General features: G+C 40.6%; 1 protein-coding gene across 2 annotated transcripts in view; it reads right to left on the reverse strand.

Annotated features, from left to right (window-relative positions):
- DPP6 (dipeptidyl peptidase like 6) overlaps positions 1–27,817 on the reverse strand; it is a 1,223,128-nt gene that overhangs the window by 538,529 nt on the left and 656,782 nt on the right. For both annotated transcript variants that reach the window (XM_049862671.1, XM_049862670.1), the window contains exon 2: positions 17,589–17,703. In XM_049862671.1, coding sequence (XP_049718628.1) covers positions 17,589–17,703 — 115 coding nt within the window. The remainder of the gene's footprint in view (positions 1–17,588; positions 17,704–27,817) is intronic.

Genomic DNA, 27,817 nt, shown 5'->3' on the forward strand with positions numbered 1-27,817 from the left:
ACGGGCTAAGGACCTGAACAGACATTTGTCCAAAGAAGATATGCAAATAGCCAAAAAGCACATAAAAAAATGTTCGACATTATTCGTCATTACAAAAATGCAAATCAAAATCACAATGAGACACCATTTCACACCCACTAGGATGACTATTCCCAGAAAAGTGGAAAGTAACAGTTGTTGGTGAGGATGTAGAGGAAATGGAATCCTCAAGCATTGCTGCTGGAATTGCAAAACGGTGCGGGCACTGTGGAAACAGCTTGATAGTTTTTTAAAAAGTTAAATACAGCATTACCATACGACACAGCAATCTCACTCTTAGGTATATACACAAAAAATTGGAAAACAAGGACTCAAACATATTTGTACAGCAGTGTTCACTGCAGCATTATTCATAATAGCCAAAAGCTAAAAACGATCCATGTCCATCAACAGATGACAAGAAAACGTGATCTATCTATAAAACAGAATATTATTCGGCCATGAAGAGAAATGCAGCTCCAAGACATGCTATTATATGGATGACCATTGAAAACATGCTGAGTGAAGTAAGTCACAAAAGGACAAATATTCTGATCCTATTTACATGAAATATCTGGAATAGACAAATGTATAAAGGGAGAACATAGATTAGTAGTTACCAGAGGCTAGGTGGGCGTAGGAGGACAAGAAGTTATTATTTAATGGGTACAGAGTTTGGGTGAGGAAAAAGTTTGGGAAACCAAGAGTGGTAATGGTGGCACAACATTGTGAGTGTGGTTACTGCCACTGAATTGTATATTTGAAAACGGCTAAAACAAATAATTTTATGTTGTGTGTAATTTACCATGATAAACAATTTTAGAAAGTACTCAGTTCAAGCCGGACACTTGACTGTCAATAATTAGCTGAGCCACCTTAAGAAACTCACAGCTGACCTGCCCAAAACTCAATAATTTGTTGACACATTGAGTTATTATCTAAGTAATTCATTTATTTATAATTTTATGAATTCAAAAAATCATCTGAGAGGCTAACAAGCACAAGTGACCGCCACACTCTAGGAACCATGCTGCGCTCTATAAGAGCAAAACGGAAAGAAAGGCCTTATAACTGACTTCAAGAAGCTCCCAGAGCAACAGGACACAGAGTCAAAGGAAGAACCATAGGCAACGGGAGCCGTGCCAGTAGAAACAGACCTACCACACCAACACTTAAGGAATGGAAAAAAGGAAGTTGGCATTCCCGAAAGGCTTTCTTGAGGAAAGATCCTGCTATCAAAGATAAGGGAGAAACATTCAAGCTAGGAAGCATTTCAAAGGCATGGAGGTCATAGTGAGCGTGGTATTTTCAGGAAACTGTGACTGCGTGGGCACTGCTGAGGCAGACAGCATGAGTTGGAAGTGGCTGGAAAGGAAGCTAGATTCTCTCGTTATAGTCTATATTCTAAAATTCCCTCAGAAAATGTCCAGCTGTGGATTTAAAAAAAAAAAAATTCTGCTTAACTTTCAGCAGTATTTTCAGTCTAAGATTTCTTATCGTTCTTCACGTTGGAAATGTTCTCAATAATTCTCATTCAATATTGCTTCTCCATCACTCTATTCTCTCCTTCCAGAATTCCAGTTGGCCCTGTGTAGGCACTTCTAGCTCCAACCTCCGTATCCACAGCTTTATCTTTCATGTTTTCCATTTACCTACCTCTTTGGAATATTTGAGAGATTTCCTAAATTCAATTCTCCTACTTCATTAAGTTTTTCTTTAGCATGTCCAGATTGTACATTGACCTGTCTGCATAGTTTCAAAATTTAAATAATAGTATTTTAATTTCTACTTAGTTCTTTCTCAAAATCACTTGCTCTTATTCCATAATTGCAAGCTCATTTACCACATTTAGAGCAAAAAAAATAAAACCCCTAAACTTCCCACTCAAACTTTTGAGTTGGCCTGAATAGCGTTAGAATAATGTGGAAAAGAATAATGAGAAAGGTAATACAACTTGAAGAATATAACAGAAACTGAAGAGTGTCACCGAATTGTACATACAGAAATTGCTGAGACGCCGTATCTTTGACTGTGTTTATAGTTGTTCTTAGGTGTCGTTGAGGTGGTTCCAGCTCATAACAACCCGATGTCCAACGGAACGAAACACGGCGTGGTCCTGTGCCATCCTCACAGTCATCGCTATGTTTGAGCCTGTTGTTGCAGCCACTGTGTTGTGTCCATCTTGTTGACAGTCTTCCTCTTTTTCACTGACCCTCTACTTTACCGAGCACGATGTCCTTCTCCAGGGACTGGTAGGTCCCTCCTGATAACACGCTCAAAGTTTGTGAGATAAAGTCTCGCAATCCTTGCTTCTAAGGAGCATTCTGGCTCTACTTTTCCGAAGACAGATTTGTTCGTTCTTCTGGAAGTCCACGGTGTATTCATTATTTTTTGCCAACACTATAATTTAAAGGCATCAATCTTTCTCTGGTCTTCCTTATTCATTGTTCAGCTTTTGCATGCACATGAAGCAATGGAAAATATCATATCTTGGGTCAGGTGCACCTTAGTCCTCAAAGTGACACCTTTGCTTTTTTTTTTAAAATAACACTTTAAAGCATTCTTTTTCAGCAAATTTGCCCAATGCAATATGTTGTTTGATCTCTTGAATGATGCTTCCATGGATGGTTGTGGATCCAAGTAAAATGAATTGCTTGGCAACTTCACTCTTTTCTCTGTTTATCATGTTGTTGTTTATTGGTCCAGTTGTGAGGATTTTTATTTTTTCTAAATTGAGTTGTAATCCATACAAGAGTCTGTAGTCTTTGATCTTCATCAGTAAGTGCTTCAAGTCGTCTTCACTTTCAGTAAGATTGTGGCATCTGCATATCTCAGGTTGTTAATGAGCCTTGTTCCAACACTGACGCTGTGTTCTTCTTCACACAGTCCAGCTTCTTGGATTATTTGCTCAGCATATAGACTGAATAAGTACAATGAAAGGATACAATCCTGATGCACACCTTTCCTGCTTTTAAAACATCTAGTATCCCCTCGTTCTGTTCGAATGGCTCCTTCTTGGTCTATGCACAGGTTCCACATGAGCACAATTAAGTGTTCTGGAATTTGCATTCTTCGCAATGTTATCCATAATTTGTTATGATCCACATAGTCAAATGCCTTTGCATAGTCAGTAAAACACAGGTAAACATCTTTCTGGTATTCTCTGCTTTCAGCCAAGAACAGAAGATTTCAAAGGGTGGCTTGCTAAAACAAAGTATTATAATGACGTGTGCAAAGATTTGGAGTTAGAACACCTAAAGGGAAGAACATGCTCAGCATTTTTCAAGCTGAAAGAATTGAGGAAAAAGTCAAGTCTCCATTTACAATATTGAAGGATTCTATGGGCAAAATATTGAATGACACAGGAAGAATCAAAAGAAGATAGAAGATGATTATATACTTTCACCAAAATTAAAAAAAAAGAGAGAGATCCTAGAAGGAAAAAAAAAAACTAGAGACATTCTGTTTGTACCGTTAATCTATATGTCTTTGGATTTAAGTCCCCCTGTTAAGTGCCCTTGTTAAGTCCGTGGAGCCCTGGTGGCACAGTGGTTAAGAACTATAGCTGCTAACCAAAAGGCTGGGAGTTCGAATCCGCCAGCCACTTCCTTGGAAACCCTATGGGGCAGTTCTGCACTATCCTTTAGGGTCACTATGAGTTAAAACTGACTCAATAGCAACGGGTTTTTGCTTTGGTTACGTGTGTATTTTTTAAGGGGATGGTTTATGTGGGTGTCTTATGATTCTTGGCTGTAAGCTTCTCTATCACAGTGTCCTTGGTCTGAGGGCCTCCTGGTTATCTGGTCTCCAGCATGCCCTCAGGCAGTTGTGAGACTGTGTGGGTAACAGCTCTTGTTCAGGCTGTGTCTGGCCATTTGTGCTTCAGGACTTTTCCCTAAATGGGTGGTATATCCAAGACCCTAGCTAGGGGAGGGGGTATCAGTTCTGACCATGAACATCCCCATGCCCTTATCTCTCATGGGGATTGAGGTACCAGCCCCTCCTGCTTGGGCTGTGACTCCAATCCCAGTCATTTGAGAGGTGCAGGGATTTGGCACTTGCTGATGTAGGTTTCTACTTGTTCCTTCCTTCAAGAAACATCTCCATTCCAGGTATATAACAAACTCCTTTTTTTGTTTTTGAGTGCAGCTATGGCTTTATTACTTGTTTTTCTACCGCTTCTGTGTGTTTAAAGTCAAAAGGGGAGGGGTTCTGTGTCCAGTCTGCCAACTTAAACTGGAAATCAACATACAGTTGGAGATACATGAAGTGGCCAGTATCTTTTATAGTTTGAATTTTATCCTGAAGGCAGTATGAGGACTCTTGAGAAGTCTTCTCTATCCCTTTAAATCGACAGACTGTGGAAAACCATGCTGCACTTGTAATTAACGTGGCACTCTGATTAGAGCAACAGCGTGAGAAGGCGTGCTGCAGTCTACGGTGAAGTGCAGTATAGGCCAGCATACCGTGCCAAGTGCTCAGGCTCCTTTCCTCACATGCTTGTTAAATCGTTAAGGGGTTAAACAGTAGTTAGTGAAGCACATTTTGGAATCCCTCCTCCAGAAACTTTAAATTATAAATAAATTCTATTTCCCTAAAACGGATTATCCACCACCCATCTGTCAGTTTGTCATACTGGGGTGGCTTGCATGTTGCCATGATACTGGAAGCTATGCTACCACTATTTCAAATACCAGCAGTGTCATCCATGGTGGGCAGGTTTCAGCAAAGCTTCTGGACTAAGATAGAAAAGGAAGAAAGGCCTGGTGATCTACTTCCAAAAATTAGCCAGTGAAAACCGTATGGCTCACAACGACAGAACGCTATCTGACTTGCTTACTTTGGATACTTCATCAGGAGGAATCAACTGTTGTTGGAGGACATCACGTTTGGTGAAACAGGGACAGCAAGGGCAAGGGAGACCCTTGGCGAGATGGACTGGCACAGTTGCCACCACGACGGACTCCACTATGTTGGTGACTGTGAGGATGACCCATGACTGAGCAGCCTTTCACTCTGTTGTACGTAAGGCTGCTATGAGTTGGAGTCCACTCGCGACAGCTAACAACAGCAACGAGATGGATTACGTGGTTGCATCTGAAGCATGACCTCTCGAGGTGATTTCAATCTCTGCAAATCTGGGTTAGCTGTTGACAAACCCCATTTGGTGACAAAACCTACCCATATTAGTCAGAAGATTTTTGTAGGGTTCTGCTTTGGGTAGCAATTAGAATAACTTACAACTCTAATATGCTTGATAGTCTTCAGAGTAATCTGACATTCATTGTCACTTCTGAGTCTTCTGAAAAATGCAAGTCATTTTGCAAAGGTAAACCAAAGCTACTGAGAGGTTAGGTGGCTTCTCCGAAGATGAGTGGTGACTTAGTGAGACCACCACGAAGCTCATTTCCAGTGTACCCTGAATACTGACACTCTTCACAGATCCTGCCATGCTCACAAACTTTTCCGAAAGTCAATGCAGTCACAAAAGGTAGGAAATGTCAGGCAGGCAATGCTAATGCTGTCATTAACATAACTGCCTCAAATCCTGTCATTAACATAACTGCCTCTAGTCCTGCCTCATTAACATCATTAAAAAAAAAAAGTTGCTATGGAGTGAATTCTGACTCATAGTGACTCTATAGGACAGAGTGGAACTGCCCCAGAGGGTTTCCAAGGAGCAGCTGGCGATTTGAAATGCCCACCTTTGGTTAGCAGCTGAGCTCTTGACCACTGCGCCACCAAGGCTCCATTAACATCATAGAGGTCAGGATTTATAATACACAGGATAATCACATCAGATCACAAAATGGTAGACAACCACACAATACCGGAAATCATGGCTTAGCTGAGTTGACACATTTTTGGGGAACACAATTTATCCATAACGTTGTATAAGTATCTACTTATGAATATGCATGATTGACAGCATTGTGCCCCCACCCCTTTCAGAAATTAATCCTAGGTGTGGCCTTTGGGGGTCCACATAAAGGGTCCTCCCTTGCTGGCAAATTTCAAGGGTTATTTTTAGGAAATCAGAAACAAAAACAAAAACATGTTCTTTGTCCAGTTTTAAAAAACCAACCTATGGTTATTTCATGGGAGAGTTTAGTAAGGTAAGAAAAGAGGTTGTACATATTAAATCTGAGCAAAAGAACTGGAGGTAGGGTGGTGGGATGGAGGAGAAGGTCTTTTTGGCACGCCAATTCCCCTGTATTCTCTAGTGAGGAGTCAAGAGATACCAGTTAAGATGAATGGAACAAGACCTTTATACATAGAGAAATCTTTACATAAAGTTATGAAAGAAGTCTATAGAAGATTTAACAATAACTTTATTGCTCTCATAACCCATGAGGAAGAAAAGTGGGAGGAAATGCAAGCAAGCGTTGTAATGTGAACATTAATACGTAGATATAATATTAAGAATCACAGGAATAAATACCAGAAGAACTAAAACCAGAAAAAAAAAGAAGTATTATCTGGAGATTGGCTGCAGACTTCACGGTATGAAAGAAGCACTATTATTTCAGTTCTTTTTGTTGTTAATAATATATTTTTTATGTTTATTTTTTGTATTTGTTAAAGTCATATTCTGATCATAAGCGTATATTTGCACCTGATTTTAGTGCCGGAGCTAGCATGTGTCTCCACCATGCACCAATGCTAAGTTCGATACTTTAATCTTCTCAAATAACCTGTCTGCTGTTTGAACAAAGGCGTGCAGTGCTTTCAATAGAGAAAATGGTGGGTGAAACCATTCCTCACCCAGTGCATAGGAGGATAAACATATTAAACTCAAAATACCTGTGCCACAACAGCAAATACAACACACACTATTTAAGGAAGGATTTTTGGATGACTACACATACAATGTATATTTTTAATTTGAATTTTATTGGCTTTGTTGATTAATCTGCATTTAATTTTTCTGTTTCTGTTAATTACATATGAAGTATAAGTAGAGTTGATGCCTGTTTAATGCATGTAAATAAAATAATAAAAATAATTAAGTTAAAGTAGGAGATATGTATTGTTTTTCCTCTCAAAATCTTGAAAACCACCAATATAGCCTTTACTGTGAATGAGTTACAGTCCCTTCCCTGGTGGTAGAGGTAATAAAGAACCATATTTTGAAGCCAAGAGGTGTCCTCCGAGAGGTGAGAGAAGAGGGTAGCATGGCTTCCCGGCTGTAAGTAGGCAGCAGCAGGAGAAAGAGGAGGCACATGACATAGTCCTCATCTGTTTCATGGTCCTAGATGTGCCAATTGCATATCTTCATCTAGTTCTGATCTCTGAAAAGTACACCTATGACTGTCTGCAAGACATGGCTGTTGTACAATTGCAAAGGCAGTACCCTTGAATTGGCTTCCTGTGGCTACTATTACAAATGACCATGATCTTGGATGGCTTAAAGCAACCAATTTATTCTCTCACAGTTCTGGAGGCCAGGAGCCTGAAATCGTATCACCAGGTCAAAATCAGGTGTTGGCAGGGACGCGCTCCCTCTGGAGGCTCTAGGGGAGAATCCCGTTCTTGCTTCCTCCACCTTCTGATGGCTCCCGATGCTCTGTGGTTTGTGGCTGCAAGCCTCCAATCTCTCCCTCTGTGGCCACACTGCCTTCTCCTTTTTGGTCTGTGTGAAACCTCCCCCTGCTTTCCTCTTAATAAGGACACATGTGATTGCATTTAGGGCCCCCCCTTGATGATTCAGGATAACTTCCCCATCTCAAGACCCTTAACTTAATCACATCTGCAAAGACCCTTTCTGGCCTTTATAAGGTAACATTCTTTATAAGTTAATATTCTTGGTTTCCAGGGTTTTCAGCCTGGGACTTAACCCTACCAGTCCCCTGACCTGCCTAGCTCATTTTGGACAATTTATCTTCAGTCCTGTAATGGTATCATATTATAGATTTCTATGTTCCTGAGTCTCACCTGGCAACTCGACTTTGATTCCAGAATTGCTGTCTTTGGTTATTATTGGCCAGAATCTTCCCAAAATGGTGAATACTAGATCACCCAACCCCTTGTAACATACGGTCCCTAAGATACCCAAAATTCTTTTGAAACTTACCAATAGGCTCTCATCTAAGCCAGACAAAACACTCCAGAGAAGACCAGGTTGCCAGGACAAAATTTACTCCTTTTCCTGGTTTATATACAATTGTGCCTTTAATACTGTAGCAATGCTTTTTAAAATGTCTTTTTATGGATAAATATGTACATATAATTGCCTTAGCTTATAGTACTAATGCAAGCATGAATAATAAACAGCTCTCTCCATCCTTCAGATAAATGGCTCGTTAGTGTAAGGATTCAATAAATAAGCAAGATACACCTAACAGTCCTTCTAGAATTAATGATGGGAAGTCAAAAGAGAGACTGTTAAGATGTTCCTAGGGAGCCACTTCTCAGCTCTTTGGAAGTTTGCAACTAACTATAAGGTTGGCAGCAGCGTAAACTAATCCTTTCTCTCACAGGGATCTGTCAGAATTTCCTCTTTTCAGGTTTGCTTCCATCTAAAGAACAATTCAGCCTCAATGTTCAAGTTCAAAACATGTGGCTCACATTCCTAAAGCATTTCATAAATCATGGGGTCTTGCTTGTTTTGCAGACACTGTAGGCTGCCTCCCAGAGGCCCACTTCCTCTCTTTCTTCTTCCAACTCAGCAGAGTCTGACGCCTACAAAAGAAGCTAAAAATGGGAGGTAGCTGCTTTCCCAACACCTCTTTCAGCAAAGGGCAACCATGCAATATGTTGTTGTTAGATGCTGTCGAAGAGGTTCTGACTCACAGAGGTCCCATGTACAACAGAACAAAACACTGCCTGGTCCTACGCCATTCTCACAATCATTGTTACACTTCAGCCCACTGTTGCAGAGGGGCTCATCTTCTGGCACTATATCAGACAATGTTCTGCTGCTATTCAAAGGTTTTCACTGGTAATTATTTTCAGAAGTAGACCACCAGGTCCTTCTTCCCAGTCTGTCTTAGTCTGGAAGCTTAGCTAAAACTTGTCCACCGTAAGTGACCCTGCTGGTATTTGAAACACCAGTGGCATAACTTTCAGCATCACAGCAACACACAAACCACCACAGTACAACACACTGACAGAGTGTGGAGGCCATGCAAAATACTCATAGCAAATAAGCTACCTCCTGGCTAAGTTCAGGGGAGTACATTCCTCCATGATGGAGAAAGACACAGACACATGAGGGAAATTCTGTGACTGTACCTTCCTCCCTGCCTGGTGGGTAAATGCTGTCTGGAGCCATGACAACCATTTTACAACCTGCTGATGATGGCAGCAGAGAAAGATGGTGACGGCCCGGTCCCTGATGATATCTTTGAGCCACTGAACCATCCTGGGTCTGCTACATCTGGGTTTCCTGTTTTGTGAAACAACACAACACCCACAGTTTGAATATTTTACTCAGGTATTCTACAGACAACTACTCTAAGAGATACACGAGGACATCCGGATTTTAGATAATTGTTCAAGCAGAACCCATGGGTTCCACCAGGTCCATGAACTTCCTGAAGATGTACTCAAGTTTATATGTATACATACATGCCTTTCCCACCCCTTCATGATAAGATGACAGTTTTCAACAGATTCTAAAAATGTTTATAAGGAATCACCTGTTGTAGATGGTAGCAGCCATTAGAGTAAAACTTCAACTCCAGGGCCTAGTTCCTACTTCATCCCTTCAGTCTTCTCTCCTGATACTCAGCATGCCCCTCAGGGCTGCCAGTCCAGCTCTCTTGTTCAGCCAGCATGCCAGGCTTCTGATGACTCCCGGTGATCCTCTCTCTTGGGTTCCATTCCTTCTATTCCTCACACTCCAGGAAGCCTTCCACAAATACTTCCTGTCCTCATGATCTCTCCACTATTCTGGACTACCATAATAGTATCTGCAACACCCATTTATAGCACTCCATCTCAGTCAGTATTAACCAATTACATTTACTCAGATACAACAGCAGCAGCAGCGGCAGCAAAAATCTGTTTCATGACCAGGGTAGACGTCACTCACCCCAACCAGTCAGCTGCCAGATGGGTGTGCACAGAACAAAGAATCTAGAAAAGGTAACCACAGGTGTCCAAGTGCAGTGGAGTAACACTGGAGACCTGCTCAAGTAGCCAGTGCTTCTGATGAAAAGGCATTTGGGTCACAGTCATTGACAACAGATGGAATACGATGACATTGGTTTTGGAGGATGTGTTTACTGTGGGAGAGACTAGAGAGAAAATGGCCTAGAAGTCACGGTGCAAAACGCATATTTCTAGAAGACAGGGAAACAATCAGGTGTATGAGCTCCTTGTTATGATACACACAAAATGTATGAAGTTACTGTTGGACTATTTTGCAATTTTCATAAGGGTTATGTGGAATCTTATGATGAGATAATGACTCACAGGCTAAACATTGGTACCAGTACAATCTAAAAGACAAGAATGAATCTCACAAACAGGATACTGAGCAAAATAACCTAGCACGAAAATGGTCACACTTATAATGTAAATGTAAAATGTATAAACCGTTGCATTTACAATATAATATTGCATTTACAATATTTACATTTACAAAATACACATTTTAAATGTAAAATGTATAAAAAGTGACAAAACTATGATGGCAGAAATTAGGTTACCCTTCGGGGAGGAGTAAGGGAGGAAAAAGGGCAAGAGGGGGCCTTTTGGGATGCTGGACACGTTTCTATATTTTAATCTGGATGCTGGTTACATATCCATGTTCAGTTTGTGAAAATTCATCAAATGATATAAATTATGTATATGTGTGTATCCTATATGTATATTATTCTCTGATACAATGCTTAAAAAGAATTTGTTACAAATACAACAAACCTCTAAAATCTACAGGAAAATCCAACACCTCTACAACAAAAAGGCAAATAATCCAATTAAAAAATGGGCAATGGATGTGAACAAACACTTCAACAAAGAAAACATTCAGGTGGCTAACAGACACATGAGGAAATGCTTGTGATCACTAGCCATTAGAGAAATGCAAATCAAAGCCAAAACCAAAAGAAGATATCTTATTTACTGGCACAAATAAAAAAAACAGAAAATAACCAATGTTGGAGATGCTGTGGGGAGACTGGAACTCTTATGCGCTGCTGGTGGGAATGTAAAATGGTACAACCATTTTGGAAACTGATATTGTGTTTTCTTAAAAAACTAAAAACAGAAAGAGCATATAATCTAGCAATCCCACTCCTAGGAATATATCCTAGAGAAAAATAAGAGCCATCACACAAATAGACATATGCACACCTATGTTAATTGCAGCTTTATTTACAATAGCAAAAAGATGGGATCAACCTAAGCGCCATCAAGAGATGAATGGATAAATAAACTATGGTACCTACACGCAATGGAATATGATGCAGTGATAAGAACAATGATGAATCTGGGAAACATCTCACAGCATAGGTGAATCTGAAACATATTATGCTGAATGAACGAAGTCAATCACAAAAGGACAAATATTGTATGAGACCACTACTATAAAAACTCATGAAAAGGTTTACACACAAAAAGAAACAATCTTTGATCGTTACAAGGGAGGGGAGGAGTGGGAATGAAAAAACACTAAATAGACAACAGATAAGTGGTAACTTTGGTGAAAGGTAAGACAGTATACAATACTAGCGAAGCCAGCACAACTTGACCAAGGCAAGGTCATGGAAGCTCCATAAAAAAAAATAAATAAATAATAATTTTTTTTTTATATCCAAACTCCCTGAGGGACCGAATTATGGGCTCAGGGCTGTGGGGACCATGGTCTCAGGGAACATCTAGCTCAACTGGCATAACATAGTTTATAAAGAAATTGTCTATATCCTACTTTGATGAATAGCATCTGGGGTCTTAAAAGATACTCCACTGGTGGTACCCCACCTGGAGCAAGGAAGAATGAAGAAAACCAAAGACACAAGTGAAAGATTAGTCCAAAGGACTAATGGATCACAACTACCACAGCTTCCACCAGACTGAGTCCAGCACAAATAGAGAGTGGCCGGTTATGAACCACTGACTGCTCTGACAGGGATCACAATAGAGGGTCCCAGACAGCTATAGAAAAATGCAGAACAAAATTCTAACTCACACACACATACACAAAAAAGATCAGATTTACTGGTCTGACAGAAATAGGAGAAACCCTGAAAGTATGGCCCCTTTAACTCAGTACTGAAGTCACTCCCGAGGTTCACCCTTCAGCCAAAGATTAGACAGGCCCATAATACAAAATGAGACTAAATGGGCACACCAGCCCAGGAGCAAGGATGAGAAGGCATGAGGGGACAGGAAAGCTGGTAATGGGCAACTCAAGGTAGAGAGTGCTGACATGTCATAGGGTTAGCAACCAATGTCACAAAACAATACGTGTATTATTTGCTTAATGAGACTAATTCGCTCTGTAAACCTTCACCTAAAGCACAATAAAAAATAAATAAAATTTTTAAAATTGCTTGAGAATTAAAAAAAAATAAAAAAGCTCTCAGACATCAGACCTATATCAAATAGCAATGAATTTCAATCCCCTAAAAATAATCTGTATGCCATTTGCCTACGCAGGAGACCAGTGAGTCTTCTGCCTCACAGCCCATGCTTAGCCCTAACCTAAAGTCTACCTTCAATATGACTTTCACATACTCAAAGCTTTTCATTTATATAGCACCTGAAAGTGTTCTAACATTTCCCATCACACATCAAAGTCCATCCTCCCTAATGTGAAAATACATATAAGTCAAACATCAGGGATATTTTAATGCAAATATGATCAAGCCGTGAAACCCAGTGGCGTAGTGGTTAAGAGCTACAGCTGCTAACCAAAAGGCTGGCAGTTCAAATCCACCAGGAGCTCCTTGGAAACCCTATGGGGCAGTTCTACTCTGTTCTATAGGGTCACTATGAGTTGGAATCGACTCGACGGCAGCGGGTTGGTGTTTTTTTTTTTATGCTCATGCTGGAGTTTCCATCTCTCGCAGTAACTGGGGCACTAGGGAACATCAGAGTCCTCCTTACTCACAATGCAAGACAGAGTATACACACTGCATGACCTATCATAGACATATATTAAATATCCAAAAATAAAAAGATAACTGAGTCTATTGCTCCAAAGAGAAATTTAGAAAAGAGCACAGACTGACAAGGGAGAAATGAATGACAAAATTGAAAAGGACACGTTCTCATTTGGCTAATCCCTTTGGAACTAAGATTGCCTTAAACACTTTTAATCTGATTTCTAATACATAAATTGTGTGTGCATAACTGGTGATAATCAGCATGCACGACACAACAAGGAGATTTATTGTTGAGAATGATTACCATGAGGCCTTTCAAGGGCCTCAGTCATCAAAAGAGTGTTTCATCATGTTCATCTGAGTCTTCTAACCAGAGCTGGAAAGTACACCCCTGTGTAAAAGAAAACATTTTCCAACAGAGACTGAATCCAATTAGTTCGGAATGGATTTTTGGGGGGTAGGTAGAAACAAGTACTATAATCTGAGTTTTGATAAATCAGACTAAAAGACCAGAAGCAGTATCTATAAAGAAGATTTTTTTATTAGTACATACCGTGATTTCTAACTACGTCTATGAAAATGGAAGTGATGCTGGTAGGAAGCCCGGAGCTGTGGGAGAGCACCCAAAGACGGTGCAAATGTGTCAGGTGTGTTCCTGTCATTACCAGGCTCTCCATTCCAGGCTAAGTGTCGTCCCTCTTCCAGAGGAAGCCATGCCTGCCCTTAGTGACATTCTTATCAGTCAGGTCAATGTTTCCGTTATCTGTACAATGCATTAGGTCTTTTATTTTTGCTTATATCATTGCACTCCTGTGAAATCCTCCTTGGGTATTCTTCATCTGTTTATGGTGGCCATAAACCTTCATGGGGAGCCCTTATACACCTTGTTTTTCCATATCTTAGGTAGCACTTAGCACAGTGCTCTCAATCCGTAATGAAAAAACTAACCCATTGCCATCACGTTGATTGCAACTCATGGTGACCCATGTGTTACAGAGTAGAAGTGCTCCATAGTAGATTGCCAGGAATTTCTTCCGCAGTGCTGCTGAGTGGGTTCTAACCACTAACTTTAATTTAGTACATGAGTGTGAATTGTTTGTACCCAGGGGCCTTGAGTCCCTCATAGGGCATCATGGATATTTGAGTTACTGAGAGGCACTATGGTTTGATGTGAAGATGCTCTTTACATAAGTGAATTGGAGAAAGCTTTGGAACTAGTGGCAGGTTGAATGAGTTGACATCCTACTCTACCTGGCAGCATTTTGAATGCCTAAACAAAGCGACTGCTCTACTGTCACTGTCAGAGATGGATGAAGCAAGCCTGTGACCAGAGGGTGCCGCGGTACAGCATATGCTGTTTAACTGGCACTTCAGACAGGCCTAACCCTAAAACACAAACCCCTGAACAGCACAACTCAGGTGAATAAACATTAGCTAAAATTTTTTTTCTTTTTTTATAGAAGCCCAACAGACCAAAAGGGTTAGGCAATGCTCAACTCCATTTTTATTTCAATAGAACGATAAAAGAAAATTCCCCTATTCAACACATTTTCTGGAATTCAGCAATTCACCAAAGTCCACCACTGGTGGGTGCCTCTGGCTCATGGCTGCCCTGACAACTGGCCGTCAGCACTCAGAGAGGGTGGTTTACAATGACTTGTTCTCTATTTACTGTAGAAGGCATGCTGCTGTGATTGATCCTGCTGCACAGGGCCTGAACGTGAAACACTTTCAGGATTAACTGCTGCACTGGAGGGAATGGGAGTTGACATGACTCCCTGAGAAGGAGAAAGGACAGGAGGAACAGCTCTTGAGAGAGAAAGGTTGAGTTGGGCACACAGAGGAAATGGCCTCCGACCTGGTTCTTAAGCCTAAGTTCCTCACTCAAGACCTCTACCACAGCCTTGTTGCTCCTGTGCAGGGAGCTCCAGGCAGCCATCTTACTCCACTTTGAAGTAATGCCTTTAAGAGTCCTCAGATTTCCAGGTGACACAAAAGTTTATGTGAAAACATCCTTGCTCTCAAAGTCCCAAAGGAACTGTTGGACAACCACAGAATCCAGTCTTCGAAAATGATTTTTCAACATAAATCATGGTTCTTTTCAAAGAAGGACAAAGGTAGGACACACACACCTCATAGATACTGAGGGAGACCTGATTTCCTTTATCTTAATTAAAGATGTGTAGTTGCTAAAGCCTGCAGCTAAAATGAAACATCTTTATCATAATCACAAAACAAGCATTTGTCTTTATTAATCCTCCCCCAATCACTCTCAACTCTGTGCATCTAGATTTCAATATCTTCATGAGCGTTTTCCTATTCAGTCAGGTGTCTCTGTCGAAGAGGTAGGTCGCAGGTAACTCTGGTCTACTAAGAAAGCTCACTCTAGAAGGATATTACAACACTGTGTTTTGGAGAACTGCTACTGAAACTCTTCACTGTTAGGCAAGTATTACAGCACTTTGGCATATGAATGGCCAGATTACCTTTTTTTTTTTTTTTTTTTTTTGACAACTTCCCCAACATGTTTTTAACTAACGGCTTAACTCAGATAAAATTCACATACCATAAAGTTCATGCTTTTAAAGTGGACAATTCAGTGGTTTTTAGTTATTCAGAGTTGTGCAGACATCACCACTATCAAAGTCCAGAAATTTTTCATCACTCCCAAGAGAATCTCATATATGTTAGAAGTTACTTCCCATTCTTCATTTGTGGTCTTCAGAGTTCAAGTTTTACACTTCTTCTGTTAAGCATATTCCTAAGTATGTTATACTTTTTGATGATATTGTAAGTGGAACTAATTTCCTTTTATTGGGAATTAATCTCCTTTCAGACTGTTCATTGCCAGTGTATAGAAATACAAATGATTTTTGTACATTGATCTTGTATCCTGCACTTGTTGAACTTGTTTATTAGTTCTAACGTTTTCTAGTGGATTCCTTAGGATCTTCTATATACAAGATCGTGTCATCTACAAAGAGACAGTTTTACTTCTTCCTTTCCAATCTGGATGCCTTCTGTTTCTCTCTCTTGTCTAACCGCTCTGTCTAGAACTTCCACTACAATGTTGAATTGCAGTGTTGCAAGTGGGTATCCTTACCTTATTCCTGATCTTGGAGGAAAGCATCCAGACTTTCACCTTTCAGTATGACGTGAGTGTTTTCTTCGATGCCCATCATAAAGCTGAGGAAGTTCCCTTCTATTCCTACTTTGTTGAGTGTTTTGTTGAATGTTTTATCGTGAAAGGTTGTTGGATTTTGTCAAATGCCTTTTCTGTGTCTACTGGGGTGATCGTGTGGTTTTTGTTCTTTTTCTACTAATATGGCATGTTACAATGATTGTTTTTCATGCCAAACCAGCTCTTCATTTCTAGGATAAATCCTCCTTGGTCATGGTGTATAATCCTTTTTATGTACTGCTTGATTTGGTTTCTGGTATTTTGTTGAGGGTTTTTGCATCTATATTAATAAGGGACATCAGTTTATAGTTTTATTGTGATATCTTTGCATAGTTTTGTTATGAGGTATTTATTTGGGGGATAATTATTTAAGTAGATATCATATTTTGCCTACTCTTTTTATATCTGTCAATTTTTAAAAAATATTGCAAAGTATCTACTTCTTTTCCCCCCTTAAGGTCTAATACCGTGTAGTCTATTGAGTGAGGGCTGGAGATATATACACATATTTGTCCATATAAATAGACACATAATAGATTAATGAAATGGCTAAAACAGTGGAACACTGTTCTATGACCATGATGTTTTCCCATAACAACTCACAGGCAAGCGCTTTCCTCTCTCCCTGACCCCACCACTCTCTGACTACTAAATCTTTTGGCCTAATTCACATATTACCTTCTCCTTGAACCTTCTGATAAAGGACCTTTCCCCCAAACTCCTACATGATTGTTTAATCAACTCAATAGTGCATATATATGTAGGTTTTTGCTACAGATTTTTGTGTTTTTCTTTTCTAAGGAACTTCTGACTCTCTTTCCTATTTCTTTTATTTCATCCATTGCACCTAGTAAGTACCTTACCCTTAGTTCACACTCAATATATGTCAATTTTAAAATAATTTTCTTAATGTACCCTTGATACAATACCCAGGAGTTCCATGAGATATTTATGATGCCACTGTATTTAACTTCAAGAATTTTAAAAAGCTAACTCTGTATTTCAAGCAGTCCACCTATCAACAATTATATAAACTGATTTAAAGTATATAAAATTTATTTTTTTTTCATTGAAAGCAGACTACATTATTTTACCATATGGTACAATGAAAGTTGGAGCCCTGGTGGCACAGTGGTTAAGAGTTTGACTGCTAACTAAAAGGTCGGCAGTTTGAAGCCGCTAGCCACTCCCTGGAAACCCTATGAGGCAGTTCTACGAATCTGGGAAAAAAATAAATTACATATTCGGTAGTTACTTTGAAAAAAATTGCAGGGTAAAATTGTGCTCTCTTTCCCTTTAAAGTGACTCGCTTTTCCGAGCATAAATGTAAGTACCTGGTGTAAGCAGGATGACCGAGGTGACGATTAAGGAGCAGATGACCAGAATAACAAGCAAAGCGATGGCTATTCCTTTCCAATTCCTTTGTGGAGGATTACTCCCCACCAGCTCCTAAAAACAGAAACAAAAAAGACAGCCATTGTGAGTGAACTAAGGAAATAAAACATGTAAAATCAATACTTTTCATCAAAATCAAGACCCAAAATACAAACCTGTGAAAGAAGTACATTCTCATCCCGGAGCTAACGTGAGCCCCTCTCTGCACCCTTCCAGGCGTCGCCGCCCACAGCCTCGGGCTGTCTGTGCCCACAGCCTCGGGCCGTCTCTGCACTATTTCATGGCAAGGCATCTCCTCAGGAAAGAACCTGGTATCATGTTTACAGCTTTGTGTTGGAGCCTAATGACTGTTCTCCCAATAAACCAGGCTCTATAGCATAGGGTAATCTTGGTGCTTTCCCTTCATCATTGCCCACCTATTGACGCCCATCCAACCAAATCCCAAGTATGTTAAATTACCCAGGCTCCACTCCTCTAACATCTGCCTTCTTCATTACATCTACACTATTAACCTCTATTAGGCTACCAAGTTCGAACATTTATGTAGCACCTACTATGTGCTGATTTTAACCAACTTCTGCCAACCACGCCTACCCCTGGAGTCTGTTTTTCCTTCCATAGCTCCCAGACAAGCTTTTAAGATTTCCTAGCTTCTCTTCTTCTCTTCACTGGTTAGCACACCTATCTGTAGTCCAGGTTGCCACATCCTCCAGGGATACATTTTTGCACCATTGGGCAGTGGTGGGACTCTGAGGCAATGTAAAGGTTCGATAAATCCAGTAAATTAATAATGCCTTAGAAACTCTAAGGGGCAGTTCTACTCTGACCTATAGGGTGGCTATGAGTCGGAATCGACTCAATGGTAATTGGTTTATTAATTGCTGAGACCAACATTTCAGTTTCCTTCAGATAAGGGTGACTGTATAATTTATAGCCTAAAATGAGATCCCTTGAGAGTAGAAGGGCTATTATTAGTAATTATACTAAGTCAGAGGAGTCTCTGAGACTCTCTAGGGAAAATGAGGACATGTGGTCACACCGCATCATATCACAGCAAGTGGACTTCTGTCATGTCTGCCTATACACAGGTCTCAGAATACTTTCTCATATACTGTCCACAATTGCAGTTCATATTAACTCCAAGTCAAAATAAAACAGGATGGAGATGAACTTCCAGAGGAGACCATCACATATGTAAATACATCTTCTTCCAAGATTGAAAGCTCATTAGAATACATCAAGTCACTGCAAATCAAAATAAAGACAAAACTGACTTAACTTTGGGATGGCAAATAGGTTTTAACATACTTGCCATCTCCTAACAATTCATGTCTGCTCTCTAGGTTATCAAATTAAGAAAATTTCTGAGCGTCATTTCTAGTTTTAGCAGGCAATAATTCTACAGTAGTTTAGAGATTTCTGTCAGTTTTCATATTTGCCATCTAGAATTTATCTATTAAAAGGATGGCTTTTTAGCACCTAAAAAAATACAACTAAACATAAGCATGAAATCATTAAAAAAAAAAAAAAAGTTATACTAAGTCAATCGTCAATCTAACTTTTTAGTAGATCGGGTTTTTGCTACTCAAGACAATCACTGAAGGACACACAGACAAGTAATAGGACCTAATTTAGGAGATTTTCATTTCAGCCAAGTTTAAAAAAAAAGACATTCTAAGTAAATTTGTGAAGAGCAGGAATCTGGAAGTGTTACTATTCATAAAACCAACCTAGTATACACGATCTCTCACACACTTTGGCTTACATTTCTCAAATGCTTTGCAGATTAAATCCCAGGAAAACACTGGAAACAAAAAATTTTAATACTTAAGATCAAATCTTTATTCAAGAGTCAGAATGACAAAGTCAATGTTATTGTCTTCAACAGTTCAAACAGTTAATGCCTTTTTAATCTTATTTCTAATTAGAATTAATCTAGAATTCTAAATTCTGTTTTAAGCATGCCTATAATTTTTTTTTATAATAAGGCAGCTCTGTGTGGCACAAACAGTTAAGCGCTTGGCTAGTAACCAAAAGGTTGGCAGTTCAAACATACCCTGACACACCTTGAAAGAAAGGCCTGGTGATATTCTTCTGAAAGATCACAGCCTTGAAAACCCTGTGGAACACAGTTCTACTCTGCAGTACACTGGGTAGCCATCAGCTGGAATCGACTCGACAGCAACCGGTTTAGCTTTTTTTTTTTTTTTGATTATTATATAATAGATGCATTGATCATAGTTTATACGCAAAATAACCCAGGACTTTTACTTTGTGTAACTTTCTCATGCAGCCAGTAGTGTAAGTAACTGATTTACTTGCAAAAGTGCATTTAAATGAATGTTGCAAAGACAGAGGCCCTGGTGCTGCTCTCTGGCGCAAACATACCCACAATAAAATGTGCAAATCTAGGCTGGATATTTTGAGGGATAACATAGTGAGTGTGTCTAGTAAGATGACCAGGTGACTAAGACCTTTGTAAAACACATGTCAGATGAAGTCAAGTTGAAGGAAATGTTGAGCCTCAAAAACCATATACTTACAGTCTTCATGTATTTGAAGAATTAAACAAAAAGATGATCAGATGACTAAGGCCTTTGTAAAACACATGTCAGATGAAGTCAAGTTGAAGGAAATGTTGAGCCTCAAAAACCATATACTTACAGTCTTCATGTATTTGAAGAATTATCACACGGAAAAAGAAGAGCCGTTCTGTATAGCTCCAGAAGGCAGAATTAGAACCACAAGGGAATTTCTCAGAGGCAGAATTGTGTATCAATAAATCTTAAGAATTTCTAACCATTCTTTTTGGTGGCTTGCATGTTGCTGTGATGCTGGGAGCTATGCTGCCTGTATTTCAATTGCCAGGAGAGTCACTCATGGTGTATAGGTTTCAATGGTGCTTCCAGACTAAAACAGACTAGAAAGAAAGGCCTGGAGATCTGCTTTCAAAAATTAGCCATGAAATCCCTATGGATCACAACAGAACATCGTCACAGATAGTGCTGGAAGATAAGCCCTCTAGGTTGGAAGGCACTCAAAGTACACGGTGGCCCCAACAATGGACTGGAACATACCAACGATTGTGACGATAGTGCAGGACCAGACAATGTTTTGTTCTGCTGTATGTTGACTCATCACGAGTTGGAGCCGACTGGGGGGCAAGTAACAACAACAACTTCTTGCCTAATCACAGAATGGGTTGCTTCACCAGGACATGGGTAGGTTGATGAACATCCATCAGGGATACAAGAGTGCCAGTCCTTCAGGGAGGATGGGGACGCAGATGATTTTAAACATGTCTAACACACTGTAAATGCTATGGGAACATACAGGATGGCAAAGAAAGATGAAACAGCCATGAAATGGGTACTGAAGGTGCAGAAATGAGGGACAGGGACACTCTGAGAGAGGGGACAAAAACTATGCTCCCTGTGTGCCCCCTGGACTTAGAAAGGACTCTGCATAGAGGACAGTTCAGTTCATATACTTGAGTGAAAGGATGTACAACAAGGTAACCGGCAGGCTTTTGATAGTGCAACCCAGTTAAGTGACTCTGGCTCACTTTCACCATCTTTAAGTGTGTGAGCATCCGACTGCCCTCCAGGCAGCATTCTCTTATGAAAACGGCAGGGCAATTCCATCCACAGCAAAGCAGACATTCTTTATTACATCCATTTTCATTTGCCAAATTTCATTTTTCAGGGTACAAGGAAGGTTTCTACTGCGCAAGCAGCAGCGTAACAACAATAATGTGAAGCAACTAAAGAGGAAAAAATCATGAACAGTCTTGTCAACCAACAAATCAAAACAGTTTTCATTTTTCCCTATTCCTTTCTAGTTTTTGTCTATATGTATATTTAGTTTTTACATAGCTATAATCAGAGCATAGATACGGTTTTTGTGCTAAAATGCAAGTTAATAAGTGTGGCTTTGAACATCTAATTTGGCTCTCGAATTTCAGACTTCCTCATCTTGTAGGGGTTGAAGAGTTGAAAATTTGTGTAGAACTAACCCTGCTTCCCGTGAAGGGCAAGAGAAGTTGAGAAATTATCCCATGAAATGTTAAGCTTCAGTAGTGCAGTTCTCAGTAGCATTACACACTTCTGCCTAATATGGTGAAAGTGAGGCTATGACACCTTTTCTGTTTGGTACAATATGTGTACCTAGGACGTCAATAAAATAGTACAGTGTGTTACAAATAGTCATTTTCTATAAGTAGGGGAACAAGTCTTCCATCCATCCATCCGTCCGTCCAGCCATCTGTCCAGCCATCCATCCATCTGTCCATCCATCCATTCATCCATTTTTTTACTCTATAGGCCCAGTTCTGAGAAACTTGGACACAGCAGTGAGCACGCAGACAATGTCATTCTTATCAATTCAACAAATCAAAACGGTTTTCATTTGTACTGAGAGGTAAGGGAAGACCAGTAATAAAGAGATAAACACATTGAGAGAAGTAGAAAAAAGCAGGGTGATGGAGTTCTGTGAGCCCTTTGTCCACAAGGGGGTCAGGGAGTGCTCTGAGCAAAGTGACATTTAAAGGAGGCACGGCTGGGAGGACACCTGACCGGCTGACACTGAGGAAAATGCCAAGTCTGAGGGACAGCACGTGCTTCAGGAGTGGAGGGAGCAAGGCCAGTGGGCGAGAGTGGGGTGAGTGAGGGTGATGGGGCACAGAGAAGGGGGCTAGTGCGGTAGCGGAAGGCCAGGTAATGTGGGGCCTCTGCCTTTACTCTGTGTGAACAGGTGTTTGAGCACCGCTGGGAGTCAGTCCCACAGAAGGCTCAAACCACTGTGAACCAAGGGTGGGAACAGGGGACATCAGCACAGAGGGGAGGGGTGATGGTGGTTGATCCCAGGTGGTATCGCTGTAGGTAGTGAGAAGTGGTTGAATTCTACATACATCACAGAAAAAAACAAACAACCATTGACAGCGCTATTCTGAAGGGTTATGCAAGCCCAGGCGTCAGGCCACATTTCTGTGTTCCTTTTGCATTTGCAGCCCTTTCTGAGGCTGTTGGAGCCCTGGTTGTGCAGTGGTTAAGAGCTCGGCTGTTAAACAAAAAGTCAGCAGTCGGAATCTACCAGCTGCTCCTTGGAAACCCTATGGATCAGCTCTACTCCATCCTCTAGGGTCACTATGAGTCAGAATGGACTCGACAGCAACGGGTTTGATTTTGGCTTCTGAGGCTGCTGGCTCTCTCTCAAGAGAAAATCCCATTGCACACTGCCACACAGCAAGTCTGTCCTCCTCCTTCACTACCTCTAAGCTCTTTCCCATCTGCTAACACCCTGCTGATCCTGGGGCAAGTCACTGACTCCCGTTCCCCAGGACTTGGTATATACTGTTTCTGTTTCCTCTACCTTCATTTCACTAGGCAAACCTTTCTTATTCTTTAGTTGTCAACTAATATTGCCTGTGCTATGTTAGGAAGCCCTCCCTGAGTTCCACAGGCAAAGTTCAAGATGCTTTCATCGGAGCACCTGGCACTTGTAAACACTTTTCCCTAACATTACTGCACTATTCTATTATCTATGTGGACATGTGTGAATCACCAGGCAGCAAGCTGCAGGAGGACAGTCACACTGCTGACTCCCAATGCCTGCACACAGCTCGGGACACCATAGTGAGCAGGGATGGTGTGCAGGAATGGGGTGTGGAGTGGATCAGTGAACAAGTACACGCCTCTATAAGAAGTAACTTTGTTATCTGCTGACATGTCTGGCAGAAAATCAACTGTTGGTTAATGCAGAAAGCAAAGGGTTAACACAAGCCCAGCAGCATGAGCGATGCGGTAAGTAGCAATGGCAATGGGTACTAAAAGATGTAACGCAAACCGACATTTATAGTCGGCAATTCCCTTGTCCCTTGTGACATAATTGTTGGACATACTTATATTTAATTCAGGAAAATAGAGGGAAAAAAAGAAAAACAATGAACTAAAAACAAACTAAAGCTTTTCCTAGGTTGGTTTAAATATAATATGCATCTTTATAGAATATTTTTTTTTAGTGATTTGTGATTATATAACTTGATATTCTATGTGCCAATTTCACATCTGAAATGGAAGAAATACAGATTAAAATAATAATTCAAAGAGAACACAATGTTCTGTGAACTGATTCAAGGGCGACTCCACCGCATACTGTTTCCATCGCATTCACGACACGTGCTTTCGCAAAGTGAGGCCTTCCTGCCCTCTCCTCTCCAGCTCAGCATCTGCCAGGCCTGCCCTCTCCTCTCCAGCTCAGCATCTGCCAGGCCTGCCCTCTCCTCTCCACGCTCAGCATCTGCCAGGCCACAGCTCAGCCTGAGCTTCGCATCTCTCCTGGGGTTTCCTTGCTACCTTTACTGTACCTCCTGCTGTATGATGAGGACCACTGATTCAAATGAAAACTCCGAGGTGGACAGGATTTTTCAAAACAGAGAAACTGATGGTTGCAAGGGTAGAAAAATAAAAAAGGACGAGAGACAAAAAAAGAAAAAACAAAAACCTATTGCTTAGGTGACATAAGGATTAAATGCAAATGTATTTGAAGGTCCATTATAATTTATAGAGAGATATAGAAACATACAGCATTACTTTACGATTTGTTGCTGTCACCACCAAATACCACGCTTCAGTTAAATCTGATACATCATATGGAAAGAACACAAAAGTTCATTCAATTTCCTACACATTATAATTTATAGAGAGATATAGAAACATACAGTATTACTTTACAATTTGTTGCTGTCACCACTAAATACCACGCTTCAGTTAAATCTGATACATCATATGGAAGGAATACAAAAGTTCATTCAATTTCCTACACATTATAATGAAAGGGAAGAATTTAGAGGTATAGCGTTACTCCTGTTCTCTTCTTGTTTCCTTCTAAGCTCTACTGAAGGGAAATCAGAATTTTCACTTTAGTTGGTTCCCCAAAGTAGGGTGATCCAGGTAACATGAGTTGATGCTTCCTCAAAGAGCAAAGAATCCCTAGAATGTTCCAGGTCCATGTAGTATAGTATGGTTGTTCTATGCAGTAAGTAGGGCCCCAGACACTTAAAAGTCAGGAGGATTAATATACTGCAAAAGTGAGATGAGAAAATGGTTTTCAAAATAAACAGAAGCCTCTTCCTAAAGAAACACCACTCTCACTGAGCATCAGGGCATGGGAGGTGGCAAATGCAGTCATAACCAGGGAACTGGAGTGACAGCAGCGACTGCGTGGCAGCAAAGATCTTGGCCTTGCCACCCAGGATGGGGACCGCTGGTAATTTCACATTTTATTTCTGTTACCCAAAGCCAGAGGGGTCAACCAGATGGTCTGCTCACTGGGTAAGGAGGAAATAAATGAAAGTTTTTTCCATAATAATTTATCTTTGAACTAATCAATCTGTCTTCTCTGAGGCAGCTTTCTGAACTATATTAAGACCAGGAGACAGTTTCTTGCTCTTTTTCAAGGAGATAGCTGGATCCAAGTTTATGTCACTGACAGTGCAAAAAAAAAAATCCAGAGCCTATGTGTGAATCAGCAGCCAGTTGGGCTTAAGGATTGAGGTTGAAAGTGAAAACACAAACCACTTTTGTCTGAGAGAACAAATCCTAACTCACTGATCAACAAAGTGTTGCATACACATAACACAGAAGACTTTCACCACTCCCTGAAAAATTTCCCTCACTCCCAGACTATCTCTTTGCTTCTTCTAAGTGGTTTGGAGTACTTTTGCTGGTTGTAACTGTGAGGGATAGATGAGGAATAAGGCTGCAAGACCCTAAATGAAGCTGATTTTATGCGCACGACTCCATAATTGACTTCATAGGGGCTGGTGTCAGATGAGCAGCCATTTCTGGTTTTTCCACCCAAAGTTAGGGGAATGCACTGGCCAGAATCTTACCCTTCCAAAAAACGCTTCTGGTGATGTCACTAGTTGGAACCTAATTATGGTCCTACTTTTGAGGACTGAGAGTCAACGACAAATCACCAATATCTCAGTGAAGGAAGAAGAGTTGATATTCCCTGGGACTGTCAGACACACGCTGTAAGGCAACCCCCTTCTCCTTGGCACTCTCTGCCACATTTCTCCATGTTTATGCTGGATGTCCCACTACCCTGGATGTCTACTTCCTCCACAGCTCTCCACAGCCTGTTCTATATTTGCTGTATAGACTAACCTGGGACCCACTCTCCTTTTTTTCATATGACTTTTGAAGCCTCTTAAGTTGACTACTTTACATAACATGATTTTAAATTACTGCCTGAGGGCAGAACACTTTGAAATCATATCCACCACCCTTATGAAGGCAGCTTTCAGCTCTACCTACAGCTCAGCAAAACTGCATTTGGAAAATGAGCCTCTGATCCATCAATGCTTTTAGAAAAAAAAAAAATTATTGGCTCTAATATCTGTCTTCTAAAAAGTCTTCTTATGTTCTACCTACAAAGTAAAAAAAAAAAAAGCTCAAATTTTTTTTAGCCTCTTCAGTTTGACTGTGTCTGATAGCTTCTTTTATAAAATTAATTGAAAACATAAGCTATTCTTACCCAGAGAACTCAATCTACCTTGGATCTATTCTGATACAACATTTTGAGGACATCTTCTTGTTCTATAAATCACTAAAAGCAGCAGCACTGTGGCCTGATCACGGCCAGAGAAAAATTTCACAGTATATTGTGCCCAAGAGAAACCCCTTCAAATAAAAATATGCCTTGGAAGTTAGTTGCGGAATTTAAAATTGAGCATTTGTGCCTTCCACATAGCTGTGTATGGTAGCAATGTCTTAAAAACACCTTTAGATGACGGCGTCTTTGCTTGTGCTCACTGAAAGTCACAGGCAATTTTGAGAAAAGTTTCCTATATTGGGCAGCTTTCTGGCATGCTCAACTCATCATTCAGTAATATCAACAATGCCCATAGCCTCTCAATAAACATTAAGTAAGTCACAAACAAATCTCCAAGGTAACAACTATTGGCAAGTTAATAAAAGCTTAAAATAATTTGAGCTCAGTTTTCTAAAAGGGCTTGCTACCCTGGTGTTTTCTGAATCTTGCCCAGGTCAAAATGATCTCAACTTTCTTCCTCTTCTCCTGCGGGGCCCCAGGAGCCACTTTTATATTTGTGAGCTCTGTCCCCTCCTGCCTGAACCCCAGAGCCCTCAAGTTGATCCCAACTCATATCGACCCTAAAGGACAGAGCAGAACTGCCCCATAGGGTTTCCAAGGCTGACTGCCACATCTTTCTCCTGTGAGGCAGCTAGTGGGCTTGAACTACTGACCTTTTGGTTAGCAGTCGAGTGCTTAACCACTGCACCATCAAAGCTCTCTCTCTATCTCTTCTTCTCAGCCACAGGTAATTGGCCCAGCTGGGTTAGAAATATGCTCCTGGGATTTTAGGTTTGGGATTAAAAGATCTCAAGTTATTCTTGGCTGTTGTCTTGAACCAAGAGAAAAGGTGAGTAGGGGGAGATAAGTGTCTACTACCTCCATATGCCATATGGATTCAGAAGGAAAAAAGCATGCTACTGACTCTGAGGAATGAATCAGAGAGGCAGAAAATGCAAAGACAGACAATGAGTCCCTACTGGTTTTCCATTTCTTGATTTTATTATCCTCCTAAGGTCTGGATGAATATTTCCTTTCGATTTAATAAGCCACTTCCACGTCTTTATGCATTTTTTATTTTCCATTTTACTTAAACTAGTTCGAGTTGATTTCTGAGACTCAAGACCAAAGAAGCTGGAGACATAGCACACAAGGATCTCAAGTCCAGCAGCCCAGTCTCTGAACCTCATCACATTTCTAAGAAGTCACTCCGTGTTCACTAATGAAGTCACATTTTCAGTTCTTGTGGCATATTCTGGCCAGACCCACAGGAGAAAGCCAGGTGAAAAGTGGTTTTCCACAATGCAACCATTCAACTGGTTTATAATTTTGAGATTACTAAAGCCGGAATCGACTTGAGGGCGACGGTTTTGGTTACCGGTTTGATTTGCAAATTTGATATGCAATATTTCCACTAGTACGGATAGCTATTTTTTGTGGAAACGCTGAGTAAAATTTGGCAGTTATTGTGACAGACCCTCAAGAATCTGTGCTTGTCATCATCTATCAGCATTGTAGCGCAGCCCCTTCTGTGCCAGGAGGCGGAAGCAAATGGCAGCCAGACGGTGGGCAC

This window comes from Elephas maximus, chromosome 20 (genome assembly GCF_024166365.1).
Source record: "Elephas maximus indicus isolate mEleMax1 chromosome 20, mEleMax1 primary haplotype, whole genome shotgun sequence".
NCBI lineage: Eukaryota > Metazoa > Chordata > Mammalia > Proboscidea > Elephantidae > Elephas > Elephas maximus.